The sequence below is a fragment of the Monodon monoceros genome, unplaced genomic scaffold (genome assembly GCF_005190385.1).
Source record: "Monodon monoceros isolate NGI ecotype Baffin Bay Population unplaced genomic scaffold, NGI_Narwhal_1 Super_Scaffold_1, whole genome shotgun sequence".
In the NCBI taxonomy this organism is placed as follows: domain Eukaryota; kingdom Metazoa; phylum Chordata; class Mammalia; order Artiodactyla; family Monodontidae; genus Monodon; species Monodon monoceros.
Window position 1 is genome coordinate 20,247,982 of NW_021703765.1, and position 13,490 is coordinate 20,261,471.

A 13,490-nucleotide genomic window follows, 5' to 3' on the forward strand; every position below is an offset into this window, starting at 1 on the left:
CACAAGAGAACCTCTGGTAATACAGCACCTCAAGCTAAGAGAATTCCAGTTTTTAAAATCTTGCTTTTTCCTCATGCGGCTTTATTTTACTTTTCAATAGCTTCTTTGTTTGAGTTTGAGTTCTGCAGTCAAGTGATTAAAGCAGAGAGTGGGAACGGGGAAAAAAAAGAGTTGACACTCATAGTGAATGTTCTAGAAAGCCCCCAAACCAGTAGCCATAGCAGCATCCAAGCTATCCCCAAAGCAAAACTGTATGCTTTTCTTTGCCTCAGTCTTTTTAATAGCCTCTAGTTTAACTTTTTGAGATTTCTTTTTTTTAAAGGCGAATTTTACAGTTTTCCCTCAAATATTTACTAGGAAAGAAAAAACTGAAAAAAAAAAAAAAGGAATTCAAGAGGCTTTTACCCAGCAAAACTCTCATACAGTAAATTATTAAAACTGTACAACTGATGTGATCTTACAGGGTATCCGCTTCCGTCTACATATTTCCTAGTTCTGATTCCTCAGCTCTCCTGTATTTTACAGAAGAAGAAAACACAGGTTGAAAATGGAAAGGGAATCTTTCCAAGGCCAAACAAATAGTTAGGTTCCATCGAGTAATAAAATACTGAAACTGTAAGAAAATCTACATCTCTCCAGAACTGCTCTCAGCAGAGAAGTTGCTCACCCAAGGTTACACCTTACTTCCTAGGAGCAGCCTGCATCAAAGACTACAGAACAGCCCCTCCCCTCCCACCTCATTTGGGACAACACAGAGGACAATTCCAGCACCACAGCAACCTACAGGGTCAGCTGAGGCCTCCATCAAACTGCATCATCAGTTCAATATCTCCCTCCCAGCAATCCTGCATCCTTTACCCTCACAGGTGTTATTCCTGAGGCACTTGCTAATACATCTCCTGTTTTCCAATCTCTATTCAGTCTGATTCCTGGAAACCCAGCATATAACTCTTACTTATCTTTAAAAAATTAAGGAAAGTTATACCTGAAGCTTCTGATTTCTTGTAATTAATTTCATTTTTAGTAAGAAAAACATTTAAAATAATTCTTTGGCCATCGTAACAATACTCACTTTTTGCTACCATTTTGCAGGAAACAACACTCGACTGGGGAAATCAGAATATCCGGGGTCTTTTCCTGCCTATACTATCAGCTGGTATGCTTCTCATGGGCATCAGCTTACTTAGCTGTGAAGTGTGCTCAGGGGTAAGAAGTAGCATATGCCACATAATGTTTTCAACCATGAAGTATATTCTTAGACAAATAAACAGATTTTGTACTTCAATGAAATTAAATACCATTTCCTGTGGGTTTTAAGAACTAAAAAACACTTCAGGTAGTTTATATTTTATCTGGTAATTACCATTTCATAGAACATGGTGCTATAGATACAGCTAGTGGGAAGCAGCCGCATAGCACAGGGAGATCAGCTCGGTGCTTTGTGACCGCCTAGAGGGGTGGGATAGGGAGGGTGGGAGGGAGGGAGACGCAAGAGGGAGGAGATATGGGGATATATGTATATGTATAACTGGTTCACTTTGTTACAAAGCAGAAACTAACACACAGTATAATTGTAAAGCAATTATACTCAAATAAAGATGTTAAAAAAAATGAATATAAATAATATAAGGCATCTTTATCTTTAGAAAAGCAGTATACCATAGAGGCTCATAGGCTGCCCAGTTGTGTCCTGGAGTAAGTTTCTTAAACTGCTTGAGTCTCTGTTTCCCATCTGTAAAATCAGGATAATCTCACCATGTAAGAATATTGTGAGGATTAAATGAAATGATAATTAGCAAGGTAGTTAGCAAGTGAATAATATTTAGAAGTTCTCAATGCTTGTTAGATTTCATTTCATTCCTCTTTCTTTCTAATCACATTATTTCCTTTCTTGTCTAATGAAAACAACTTAAACTGCCCTTAGTATACCAGAAATTTTATCTTATTCTATCTATTACTGCTAAAAAAAAAAGAGCCCTAAAACACTGGAGTGTTATAAACACAAGGCATTCTTTTTTTTTTCACACACACACACACACTGTATTTTATTTTTACAACAGATAAATAGACTGACACCAAGCATTGTAAATGGATGACCACAACAAAAGCAACAAGTATTGCAATTACCAAACACGAAACACCCTGATACTATGTCATAATATTGACATTCAGTCCAGTAATCCTCCACTGTAACAGCTCCTTTACTTTGCGGTGAGAATTGATTTGTATACACAAGGCAGTCTTATAATACATTTATTTATTCATCCAGTCATTCACTTGACAGATATTTATTTATTTAACTTTTTTTTTTTTTTTTTTTTTTTACTATTTATTTATGTATTTGGCTGTGCCAGGTCTTAGCTGCAGCATTCAGGATCTAGTTCCCTGGATCAAACGCGGGCCCCCTGCATTGGGAGCGTGGAGTCTTGGCCAGTGGACCACCAGGGAAGTCCTGACAGATATTTGGCAAGTACCAATTTTGTGCTAGGTATTGAGTTATACAATGTGTGTCTATGAAGATTAATTAGATACATTCCCTCCCTATCACATGATACACGACCTCTTAGAGGAGAGAAAATTTGGACTTGAATACCTAAGCATATGAGGCAGTACCATGTGGAATTAATGCCTCACAAGTGTTAAAAAGAAAGGCCATTCAAACATGAGAAAGGAAGCCCTCATTTCTGGATGGAATAATCAGAGAGGAAAGAATTTATGAAAGCATCAATATCTCTCTGGTCTTTGAAAGATGCATAGAACTTTGTTAGAGATAGCTACTGAGTCATTCCTAGAGGAAAAAAGGTATCCAGAAGGAAAGTCAAATAAAGGGCAATGCATGTTTGTGGACTGGTGATTAGTCTGGCTTGGCAAGCGTCTAACACAGCAATAGGAAACTAGAAATGTAGACTTAAATCTGGTATGCTGAGGGGTTTGTCGTTTTTTCTTACAAGGCAGTGAGGAGCCATTGGGAAAATTTACGGAGCGAAATACCATATTTAAGTTGTTTTAGGAAGAAATTTGGCAAGCAGGATACAAAGAAGTCTAGAAGACACAACAGAGAGGAAGATTAATTTTAAAACTGTTTTGACAGTTCAGGTGTGAGGCCATAAAGAGGAGAATAAAAATAGGACTCTTGGGAATGGGAATAGAGCCAGGGATTCAAAAGATGTTGTGGAAGAAAAAAAAAAAATCAATGGGATGTGGGAACTTATTAGATAAGGAAGTTATATATGGGAGAGAAAGGCCCACAAGGATTCTGAAACACAATGATCTTTAAGAAGAAAGCTACAGAAAATTGGCACAGATAGAACTTAGTTACAAGAGGAAAGTGACTGGAAGGAAAAAAAAAAAATAGAAGCAGCTAAGTGTACAGTGTCTCTCTATGTGGTGAAAGGAATGAAAGAAAAAGGACAATAGCTTCACAGAGGACTGCAGCTGGGAGCATAATGATTAAGAGAGCAGAACTCTGAAGCCAGTCCTTCTGAGTCCAAATTCTGGCTCTGCCACTTACTTGCTGTGTGACTGCAAGCTAGGTACTTAAACTCCCAAGCCTCAGTTCTCTTATTAGTAAAACAGGCATAAGGATAGTATCTACCCCATGAGATGAACAGTTGGCATTTATTATAAATTCCATGTAAGGTTTTACATTTATTATAGTAAAATTGAGAGCTATATTGAAACACAGAGGAAACATGACATACAGTAGGTAGAAAGAAACAACCATTAGTTCGTTCATTTGTCTAAATTGTATCGAGTGAGTGCCTACCATGCGCCAACCTTTGTTCTGGGTGTTGAGGATATGAAGTGATGAAAGCAGGCAAAATCCCTGCCCTCATAGAGCTCACTAAAATACAGAGAACAAATAATAAACAAACAAACACAATAAAGCAAGTAGGATAGTGATATACATTAATTAAGAAAACTGAAGCAGAAATAAAAAGTGTTGAGAGCGACCAAGGATGATATTAGGCAATGGTCAGGGAAGGTCTATGTTCTTTCATGGTGGTGGCAGTTGAAAACAGACCTGAATAAAATGAGGGAAAAGCCAAGTAAACATCTACGAAAAGAGATTCCAGGCAAATAGGACAGTAACTGAAAAGTCCCTGAGTTGGAATGTGTGTTCTTGTCCAAGGAACAAAGAGGAGAGCTATGTGGCTGAAACAGATTATAGAGAAGAGTAGCAGGAGACGATGTGAGGGATATGCCAGAGGCTGGATCACTTGGTGCTTTATAGCACATGGTAAAATCACTGGATTTTGCTCTACATGTGATGGGAAGTCAAGAGAAATAAAATGATCTAATTCATATATTGAAAAGCTGCCGTGTAGATAACTTACTGGAGGGTCAAGAGCTAAAAAAAGGAGAACAGTTACAGGTTTACAGCTATAGTCTATAATCTATAAGAGATGGTAGTGGCTTGGATAAGGTCAGAACAGTGGAGATGGAAAGGAGTGGTCAGATTTGGGACAGGTTTTGAAAGCAAGAACTATAGGATTTTGGTGAAAGATTGAATTTGGGATGTGAGGAAATCAGAATAAAGAAGTATGAAACTAGAGTTTTTTAACAAGAGTAAATGGATGAACAGAAAATGGATGTACTGAATGGGAAAAATAATAGGAGGATCAAGTTTGAAGTTGGGGAGAGGGAATTACGGAAGGGCAAGATTTCCATTTGGAGCATACATGGCTTGCCTATTAGAGAGCCATTTGGAGAAGGTTAGTCAATATTTTATATGGATATTGACGTGGATTTCAGGAAGAGAGTAAACTAGGGATAAAATCTGGGATTTGTGAGCATTTAAGTGGCACATTGGTATTAGATGACAACATCTAAGAAGCTAGTGTAGATAGAAGACAGCAGCTTGAAGTCTGAGCCCTAGGGTACTCTCTGACTTTTAGAGATTGGGAAGAAAAGGAGGAATAAGTAAAGGACTTAAGGAGTCCTTAAAAGGAGCAGCCAGGGGAATAGGGAGAAAACCAGGAGCATTTAGAATACTATACCCAAGTGAAGAAAGCATTCCAGGAAAAAATAGTGAGAAGCTACGTCACATTTCGCTGAGCATTGGAGAATTGACCATTTGGTAAGAAAATGTGGAGATTATTGATAATCTTGGCAACCACGGTTTCAGTAGAGAGGGACTGTGGAAATTCATTAAAACTAATAAGGAAAACTAAAAGAGGAAAAAGTAAGTATAGACAACTTCTAAAAGAAATTTTCAGGAAAGGGGAGGAATGGGCTTCAGATGCAAGGGCAAGTGGTTCCAGGGAAGATGCTTTAACACAGGAGTTATGAGATAATGTTTATATGCTTATTGGAGTTATCAGTAGGAAGGAAAACTGATGATGCAAAAAAGGGAAGGGATAATTACAGAAGAGTCCCTAAGTGGGGATGAATGGATGTCCTCAAGGGAAAGATCTGGCCTTACATAGGAGGAGAAACAGATCAACTCGGTTTGATGGGTAGATAAGGATGCCATTGAATCCTTCTCTTTTCTTGGTGATATAAGAAGCATGCTTATTAGCTGGGAGTGGGGAAAGGAGAGAGGTATCGGGAGTCAGAAAAGTAAGAATAGATATAAGACATTCATCTTTTAAAGTGAGACAATGAATGATTAAGAGAAGTGAGTGGCATTTCCAAATAGATGACAGCTCACCTTGGATTTGTGGTCATAAATACCCAGTAAATAGGTTATGTGTTTTTCTCCAGATAAATTCAGCTGTTAGGGTACATGGTCAATGTTGGCAGAGGAGCTGACTTAATCAGGGTTGAGTTTTTTTAGGTGAGTATGACAGGGAAGAAGAACCAAGGGAGATGAGGGTGTTTGCAAGGAACTGGAGGTAATAACTGATGATGGATGGGAGTTGAGTTTGGATGGAAGTAAAAACATGAGGAAGATGAGGGACAATGAGAAGGTTGCAGAGTTAATGGATTGGAGGTCCAAGTGGGATCGAAAAATTGTTGGCCAGGGGGCAATAAAATAAGTGGCAGAAAGTAATACAGTGCTAGAGAAAGGGATGATAGACACTGACATTCTGCAGCGGGTGCAATTATTGGTTCAGTGTGTGACATGGAATTGATGGACTGAGGTGGGAGAGAGCTAATATTGCAGGGAATATAAAGGAACTACTATCACATGGATTATCTGCATGGATATTGTAATTACCAAGATTGATCACAGAGGTAATTGGAAAGGAAGTGATTCCCAGATACTAATATCTTCAGTGAATGTGGGAGTATGACAGAAAACTTTAACAAGAAGGAGGTAGTAAGTGATTATCTCAATATTTGTTTCAAGGGTACTAGGCTATTTAAGTCTGAAAATCCATGAAGGTGGTCATTAGAATAAGATGAATAATGACAAAAATTTCAACTCTTTTTGTATCAATTCATACTTCTTATACTTTCTTAAATATGTATCAAGTGATTGCCAATAGGCAGATCATTTGATTGCATACAACAAATACAACAATAACAGAGTGAAAGTTCTAACTTCCAAATATAAATGATATAATTTTACTACTTCTTCATCATGTCCATTTGCCCAGGAAGTTCAGGGAAAACTTAATTAGGTTTTGATAATTGATAGAGAAAAGATACAAACAGAAAGCACCTGACTGCTCCATTGTGGTACCAATTGTTACTCACCAGGATTGTTGGACTGGGCATCCATAGGAATCATGAGCTTGGCCCGGGTGGCTCGGCGTGCAGCCAATGACCTCTCCAGGGTAGACATGGAGCTCCCTGCTTCTTCTGTGTCTTGACCTAAAAGAACAACAATACTCTTGAGTATTAATGATGCAACACTTCATTTCTAGCCAGGAACGCCAACGCCTTTTTCATTTCATTGATGTTTTAAATAATAATATCTAGTTTTTTTTGTTACCCAATCAATATGTTCTCATTGTACAAACATTAATAAAATTTACCATAACCTCATTACCCAGAAAGAACCATTATTGTTTTATTTATAATTTTTGCATATGTATGTATATGTGAAAGCAAGAGAGTATATATTAATATATTTATTTCAAAAACGACATTATACTATACATACTGTTTTGTAGCCTTCTTTATAAAATAACATAAAAACCTTTCTCTGTCGATAAATACGTCAGTAATATAATTTTTTTTTTTTTTTTCCAGTACGCGGGCCTCTCACTGCTGTGGCCTCTCCTGCTGCGGAGCACAGGCTCTGGATGCGCAGGCCCAGCGGCCATTGCCCACGGGCCCAACCGCTCCGTGGCATGCGGGATCCTCCTGGCCCGGGGCACGAACCCGTGTCCCCCGCATCGGCAGGCAGACTCTCAACCACTGCGCCACCAGGGAAGGCCCCAGTAATATAATTTTCGTTTTTTCAGTAATATAATTTTTAACAGCTCCATAATATTCAATTGTATGAATTTACCACAATCTTTGCAACTTGTACTTAAGCCCCAAAGACATTAAATCTTATTATAAAAACACAGGAAATAAACTACATTCTTCAAAAGTACAGCTAGGTGTCTCTATACAAATTTATTATAATTCTATAAAATGTCATATTAAAGAGTCATAAAAAATAATAAGAAAGAGTGATACATGCACTCTTTTATTTTATTAAAAATAAAAATTTTTAATTTTTATTAAAAATTTAATAAAAATCTGTTGAAAAATAAAACTGAAATTCTGAACACTATATATCACTAAAAAGTATATGATTCATTAACATGAAGTTTGGTCTTTTTTTTTCCTTAAATGAAGTATAGTTGATTTACAATATTATATTAGTGTCAGGTGTACAGCATAGTAATTCAGTATTTTTATAGATTATACTACATTAAAAGTTATTCAAAATAATGGCTATAGTACACTGTGCTATACAATTTATCCTTGCTGCTTATCTATTCTATACATAGTAGTTTGTATCTCTTAATCCCATTCCCCTATTTTGCCCCTCCGCCCTTCCCTCTTCCCACTGATAACCACTAGTTTGTTTTCTATATCTGTGAGTCTGTTTCTGTTTTGCTATATACATTCATTTGTTTTATTTTTTTGATTCCACAAATGAGTGATATCATACACTATTTGTCTTTCTCTGTCTGACTCATTTCACTAAGCATAATATTCTCTAGGTCCATCCACATTGCTGCAAATGGCAGAATTCCATTCTTTTTTATGACTGAATAACATTCCATTGTATATGAATACCACATCTGTATCCATTCATCTGTTGATGGACATGTGGGTTGCTTCCATACCTTGGCTATTGTAAATAGTGCTGCTATGAACATTGGGTGCATGTATCTTTACAAATCAGTGTTTTTGTTTTTTCTGAATAAATAGCCAGGAGTAGAACTGCTGGATCACATGGCAGTTCTATTTTTAGTTTTCTGAGGAACCTCCAAGCTGTTTTCCACAGTGGCTGCATCAACTTACATTCCCACCTACAGTGTACAAGAGTTCCCTTTTCTTCACATTCTTTGTCAACATTTGTTATTTGTAAATTTTTGATGATAGCCATTCTGAAAAGTGTGAGGTGACATCTCATTGTGGTTTTGATTTGCATTTCTCTAGTAATTAGAAACGCTGAGCATCTTTTTGTGTGCCTATTGGCTACCTGTATGTCTTCTTTGGAAAAATGTCTATTCAGGTCTTCTGCCCAGTTTTTGATTGGGTTGCTTGTTTGTTTGTTTGTCTTTTTGATATTGAACTGTATGAGCTGTTTATATGTTTTGGATATTAACCCCTTGTTTGGTAATATTATTTGCAAATATATTCTTTCATTTGGTACGTTGTCATTTTATTTTGTCAATTTGTTTGTTCATTTTTTTTTCTCTGAAAAAGCTCTTAAATTTATTTAGGTCCCATTTGTTGATTTTTGCTTTTATTTCTTTTGTCTTAGGAGACAGGTCCAAAAAAATACTGCTACCATCTATGTAAAAGAGTGCTCTGCCTATGTTCTCTTACAGGAGTTTTATGGTTTCAGGTCTTACATTTAGGTCTTTAATCCATTTTGCATTTATTCTTGTACATGGTGTGAGGAAATGTAATTTCATTATTTTACATGTAGCTGTAAAGTTTTCCCAGGACCATTTATTGAAGAGACTGTCCCTTCTCCATTGTATATTCTTGCCTCTTTTGTCATAGATTAATTGACCATAGGTGTGTGGGTTTATTTCTGGGCTCTTTATTCTGGTCTATTGACCTATGTGTCTGTTTTTGTGCCAGTACCATGCTGTTTTGATTGCTGTAGCTTTGTAGTATAGTCTGAAGTCAGGGAGCCTGATACCTTCAGCTTTGTTCCTTTTTCTCAAGATTGTTTTGACAATTCAGGGTCTTTTGTGGTTCCATATAAATTTTAGGATTATTTGTTCTAGTTCTGTGAAAGATGTCATGGATATTTTGACAGGGATTGCATTACATTTGTAGATTGTGTTGGGTAGTATGGCCATTTTAACAATATTAATTCTTCCAATCAGAGTTTTGTCCTTTTAACCACAATAGCACAGAGAATACTTCATGTATTGTCAAGTTTAACAAACAGGATTTTGAGTGCTACTTTCCCTGTTATTATAGAGTTGGCAAGTATGTCCTCAAATTAAAGACAAATAGGCACAAGTATCCTCTCATTCTGAAGAAAACAGCCATTATCTGGAGTTAAACTTTTCTCAAGACTTAGTAAGAGACAACAAAACTTGTCTCGCTGACCCCAAATGTCATCTGAGCATATAAATGATAAGGGGAAAAATCAATAAGGAGGAATCCTAGAAATCATTAGCGAAACCTTCTGAGGGCTGAGAGACAATTTTATTTCCTCCAGTGAGAGGCAGAGGTGCTTCTCGCCTCCTGATGTCCAGTATGGAACAAAGCTACAAGAATGAACACCTATAGACTGTTGAGGTTCCTGCAAAAGAAGCTTTCATTCATTCTCTGGGTAGAAGCTTATTCAGGCTTGCTGGTCTACACCGTGTCTATTTAAACAGAGGAAGAGGTAATTGAAGAAAGCAAGGCTGAGAGAGGAACAGTGTGGATTACAAGCTCTCTCATCATTTGACCTGTCAAAGATACAGGAGTTTCCTCTGGGTCAAGTGGGTACTTGGAAAGTTGACCAGGCTTGAGGCCTCTTGTTGGAATTCACGTAAGTGCAGATGATCCACAGGAGGACCAGTGAGGCTGACAGGTAGAGCTGCTCCTGGTGGGAGAGGGTTAAGCCCTGACTTGATATCTCAGGTTATGGAATTGGCCAGAGGAGGCATCCCACAGGGTCTCATAAAGACTTCATACTTGTATTTCATAAGACACTGAGACTTTGGATGCCACATGAGGACAGCCCGTGTGCCCAGAAAGTGAGTGAAGAACTTCAAACTGTGCTTTCTTCCCTTCCACCTTGCCTTTCTACTCGCATCTTTTCTTTACCTTCCCTCTCCGTCCCCACACAAAACCAGAAAGAGCAGATAGGTAGGAAGAATGGGTAAAGGTGTTTCTGAAACAGAATATGCTCCTCCCTCCTGCTGTCCCACCCTACCACTCCATTTTCCTCCGAGGTGCTGGAGGATTTGAAAAAAACAAATTGTGACCCCCAGTGCTCAGAACTAGAAGCCTGACTGGCCATAAGGGGAAAAGAATCTTTAATTTAAATCTCATATTATAATTTTTAATGGAACTGGATTATAGTTTAATAATTGAAAGTGACAAAAGTTAGGGACACTGCTTGAGATATTATTTAAGGTCTAGAAAAGGAATATGCAACTCATGATCGAAAATTGGTAAAGTCCTTGTTTAAACAACTCTGCAAGAAAGTCTAATCAACCAGTTACACATTCAAACAATTAAAATATTTAATTTGGTTTAAAACAGCTACTCATTCTATAAACACACATCATGAGTAGACCAAGAGATTTTTTGATGAGAGTATTGGGTTGATTATTCAACTCCCCATAAGCATTTTGAAACTATAAGGACCCACATAAACTGAAATATCTTACACCCACTTTCTGGATTTCTCAGTTATTCCTAGACATGGATTGTTCTGCACCAAATCATTAAACAGCAGGCTTTTTTTCATCAGATCACTTTGTACACCAACAGAGCCTTCAGAGACTCCATTAGACTAGGCTAGTGATCATATAATGTGATTGCATGGGGATGACAGTTCATCTCCACCGTAATCAGGGCAAAGTAACAGAATAGTTGATGTCTTCAGACTTCAGGTGTCCCTGAAGTGATTTTTTTAAAGCAAGGAATTGACAGCAAATTTAAAATCAACTTTTCACAGACACAGAGAACTAAAATAGCTTCAAATTTTGCCTTGACAAAACTTTTGTTCAAGCTGTAACAAAAAGCAATCAGTTCATTTGGCCTTCACATTTCAGTATGTCCCAACGGCATCACCTCTTACTTCTTAGAAGTTTCAAGAAGCATTACAGTTATAAAAGGCAGTCAACAGGATGATGGAATAGAAAGTAAACCTAGTTAATCAACCAAATTTACATCAGATTATTTTAACTGTTGGTAGATGATGTGCAAATTAGTGGAAAGGGTATATCCACAAAAGAGGGAGTCAAGAGCTCCTTTGTGGGGTTCAGAGTGGGATGTTTTTCCTGATGCCGGAGAGATGAAAGTTACCTGAATGAGACGTGCTTTTGCTCCCCAGTTGGGTCTCTGACTGGCTGTGACTGACTGGCGTGAGGTCTTGGCAACTCTGGATGGGGGAGTCCCTTCCTGCAGGGTCAGTGCCTGATGGCTTCTCAATATTTTTCATCTCCATTTCTTCATGATGGATCCAAAGATCAGGGGGCCGGAGGTCTTTCTGGCTGCCCTTCCTTTTGCCAACACTGTGGGTGGCCCGTTTCCTACGGAACAAAATTAGAAGGCAAATGTGAGTGCCTTTATTCAATGGCCCTTCCTCTTTTTTTCTCAGTCAATTCAAGTTAGAAGCAGGGAAGGAAACAAAAGCACTCCCAGGAGAAAGCTTGTGAAATCCAGGAATTGGCAGACTTGTCTTGGCTGCCTTTCCTCGTCTCCCCTGGAGCTTTACCACGTTACAGGAGATATGGTGCTGGATCCCCAGGGCCCCGGCTGCCTGCCAGAGAGCACCTTACTCCAGCTTCTCCCGCTGCAGATTTGGGCACGAGGTGACAATGGGTTAGATGCAGCCATATGCCAATCTTTGGAGCTAGGCATAAGGTACCCGACTGCAACATCTGTTTAGGAGATAAATGACAGAGTTGCTTCAAAAGGGCAAATAGAAATAAAAAGGCCAGAATTTGTGCCAACCGCCAAGATTGGGGCTTAGAAGAGAGTCTACAGCTCAGCTATCCAACTTCATGTGCAATTGGGAAGCTGGCTGTTTGAAGACAAAAAGCTGCATGAGTGCATTCTTAGGAGAATAAAATACTTTCGTCTTGGAGTCACTAAGTGTCTGGATTCAGACACAGTAAGATCCATCCTCTGAAAAGAGAAGTCATGTTGGAAGTGTGCTTCAAATGTCTCTTATTTTCCTCAATAAGAATTTAGTAATCGTTAAGTTATTTTTCAGCAGTGGTATCCTCTTGGGGCTAGTGAGGTTCCAATGTTCCCTGCATGCTGAGTCAAAAGCATGATGCTCCTGTTGGCCGTTCTCTACGGCAGGGGTCAGTTAACTATGGCCTGAAGGCCAAATCCTCCACTGCTTATTTGTGTGTGTTTTTTTGGTTGTTGTTGCTGTTGTTTTATTTTTTAAGATTTTACTTTTGTTTTAATTGATATTTTGCTCAAAACAGTGAACGTTTCAGTGCCGCAATGCTAGGGTTACAAGCAAAATCCTTAGGTCAAACAGTTACAGTATCCCACATCAGTTATTTCACATTAAGTGCGGGTTGTTAAAAAAAAAATGTATACAGAGGTTTCCCTGGTGACGCAGTGGTTGAGAGTCCGCCTGCCGATGCGGGGGACACGGGTTCGTGCCCCGGTCTGGGAAGATCCCACATGCCGCGGAGCGGCTAGGCCCGTGAGCCATGGCCGCTGGGCCTGCGCATCCGGAGCCTGTGCTCCGCAATGGGAGAGGCCACAGCAGTGAGAGGCCCGCGTACCGCAAAAAAAAAAAAAAAAAAAAAGTATACATATATATATATCAGTGCTTTGCTTGAATGGAGCACAAACGAGACAAGCATTTTAATTTAATAACAAAGTTAAGCCTAGCACCTTTAAAATAAAATAAACACAAAAAGTAAGCACAAAAGTATCCTTTCCATGGGGGGGAAATCCAGTTCACTAACAGTGCAAAGGAAAAGCAGCATTTTCAAAGCTGAAATTAAATGACACACCCACCCGCCACTCGGCCTTGTATGGTGAACATGCAATTCTATTGCACCCTCCCCACCCAGGGCTGAAAAGATTCCAGATGGGAAAAGCTGCCCTGACGTCTAGGCCACGGGCTGGGAAGACTTAAGCGCAGGACAAGGAGATCAACGTGTTTGAGCGAGACGAGTTCTTTTTCAGCCAGGCCAACTGCTAACACTTCCAGTCACCCC

General features: G+C 38.7%; 1 protein-coding gene across 1 annotated transcript in view; it reads right to left on the reverse strand.

Annotated features, from left to right (window-relative positions):
* The window catches only part of DCC (DCC netrin 1 receptor), a 1,166,576-nt gene that overhangs the window by 67,447 nt on the left and 1,085,639 nt on the right, over nucleotides 1–13,490 (reverse strand). Inside the window, 2 exon segments of the mRNA XM_029216808.1 lie at nucleotides 6,646–6,762; nucleotides 11,605–11,831. Of these exon segments, the coding sequence (XP_029072641.1) occupies nucleotides 6,646–6,762; nucleotides 11,605–11,831 (344 nt within the window).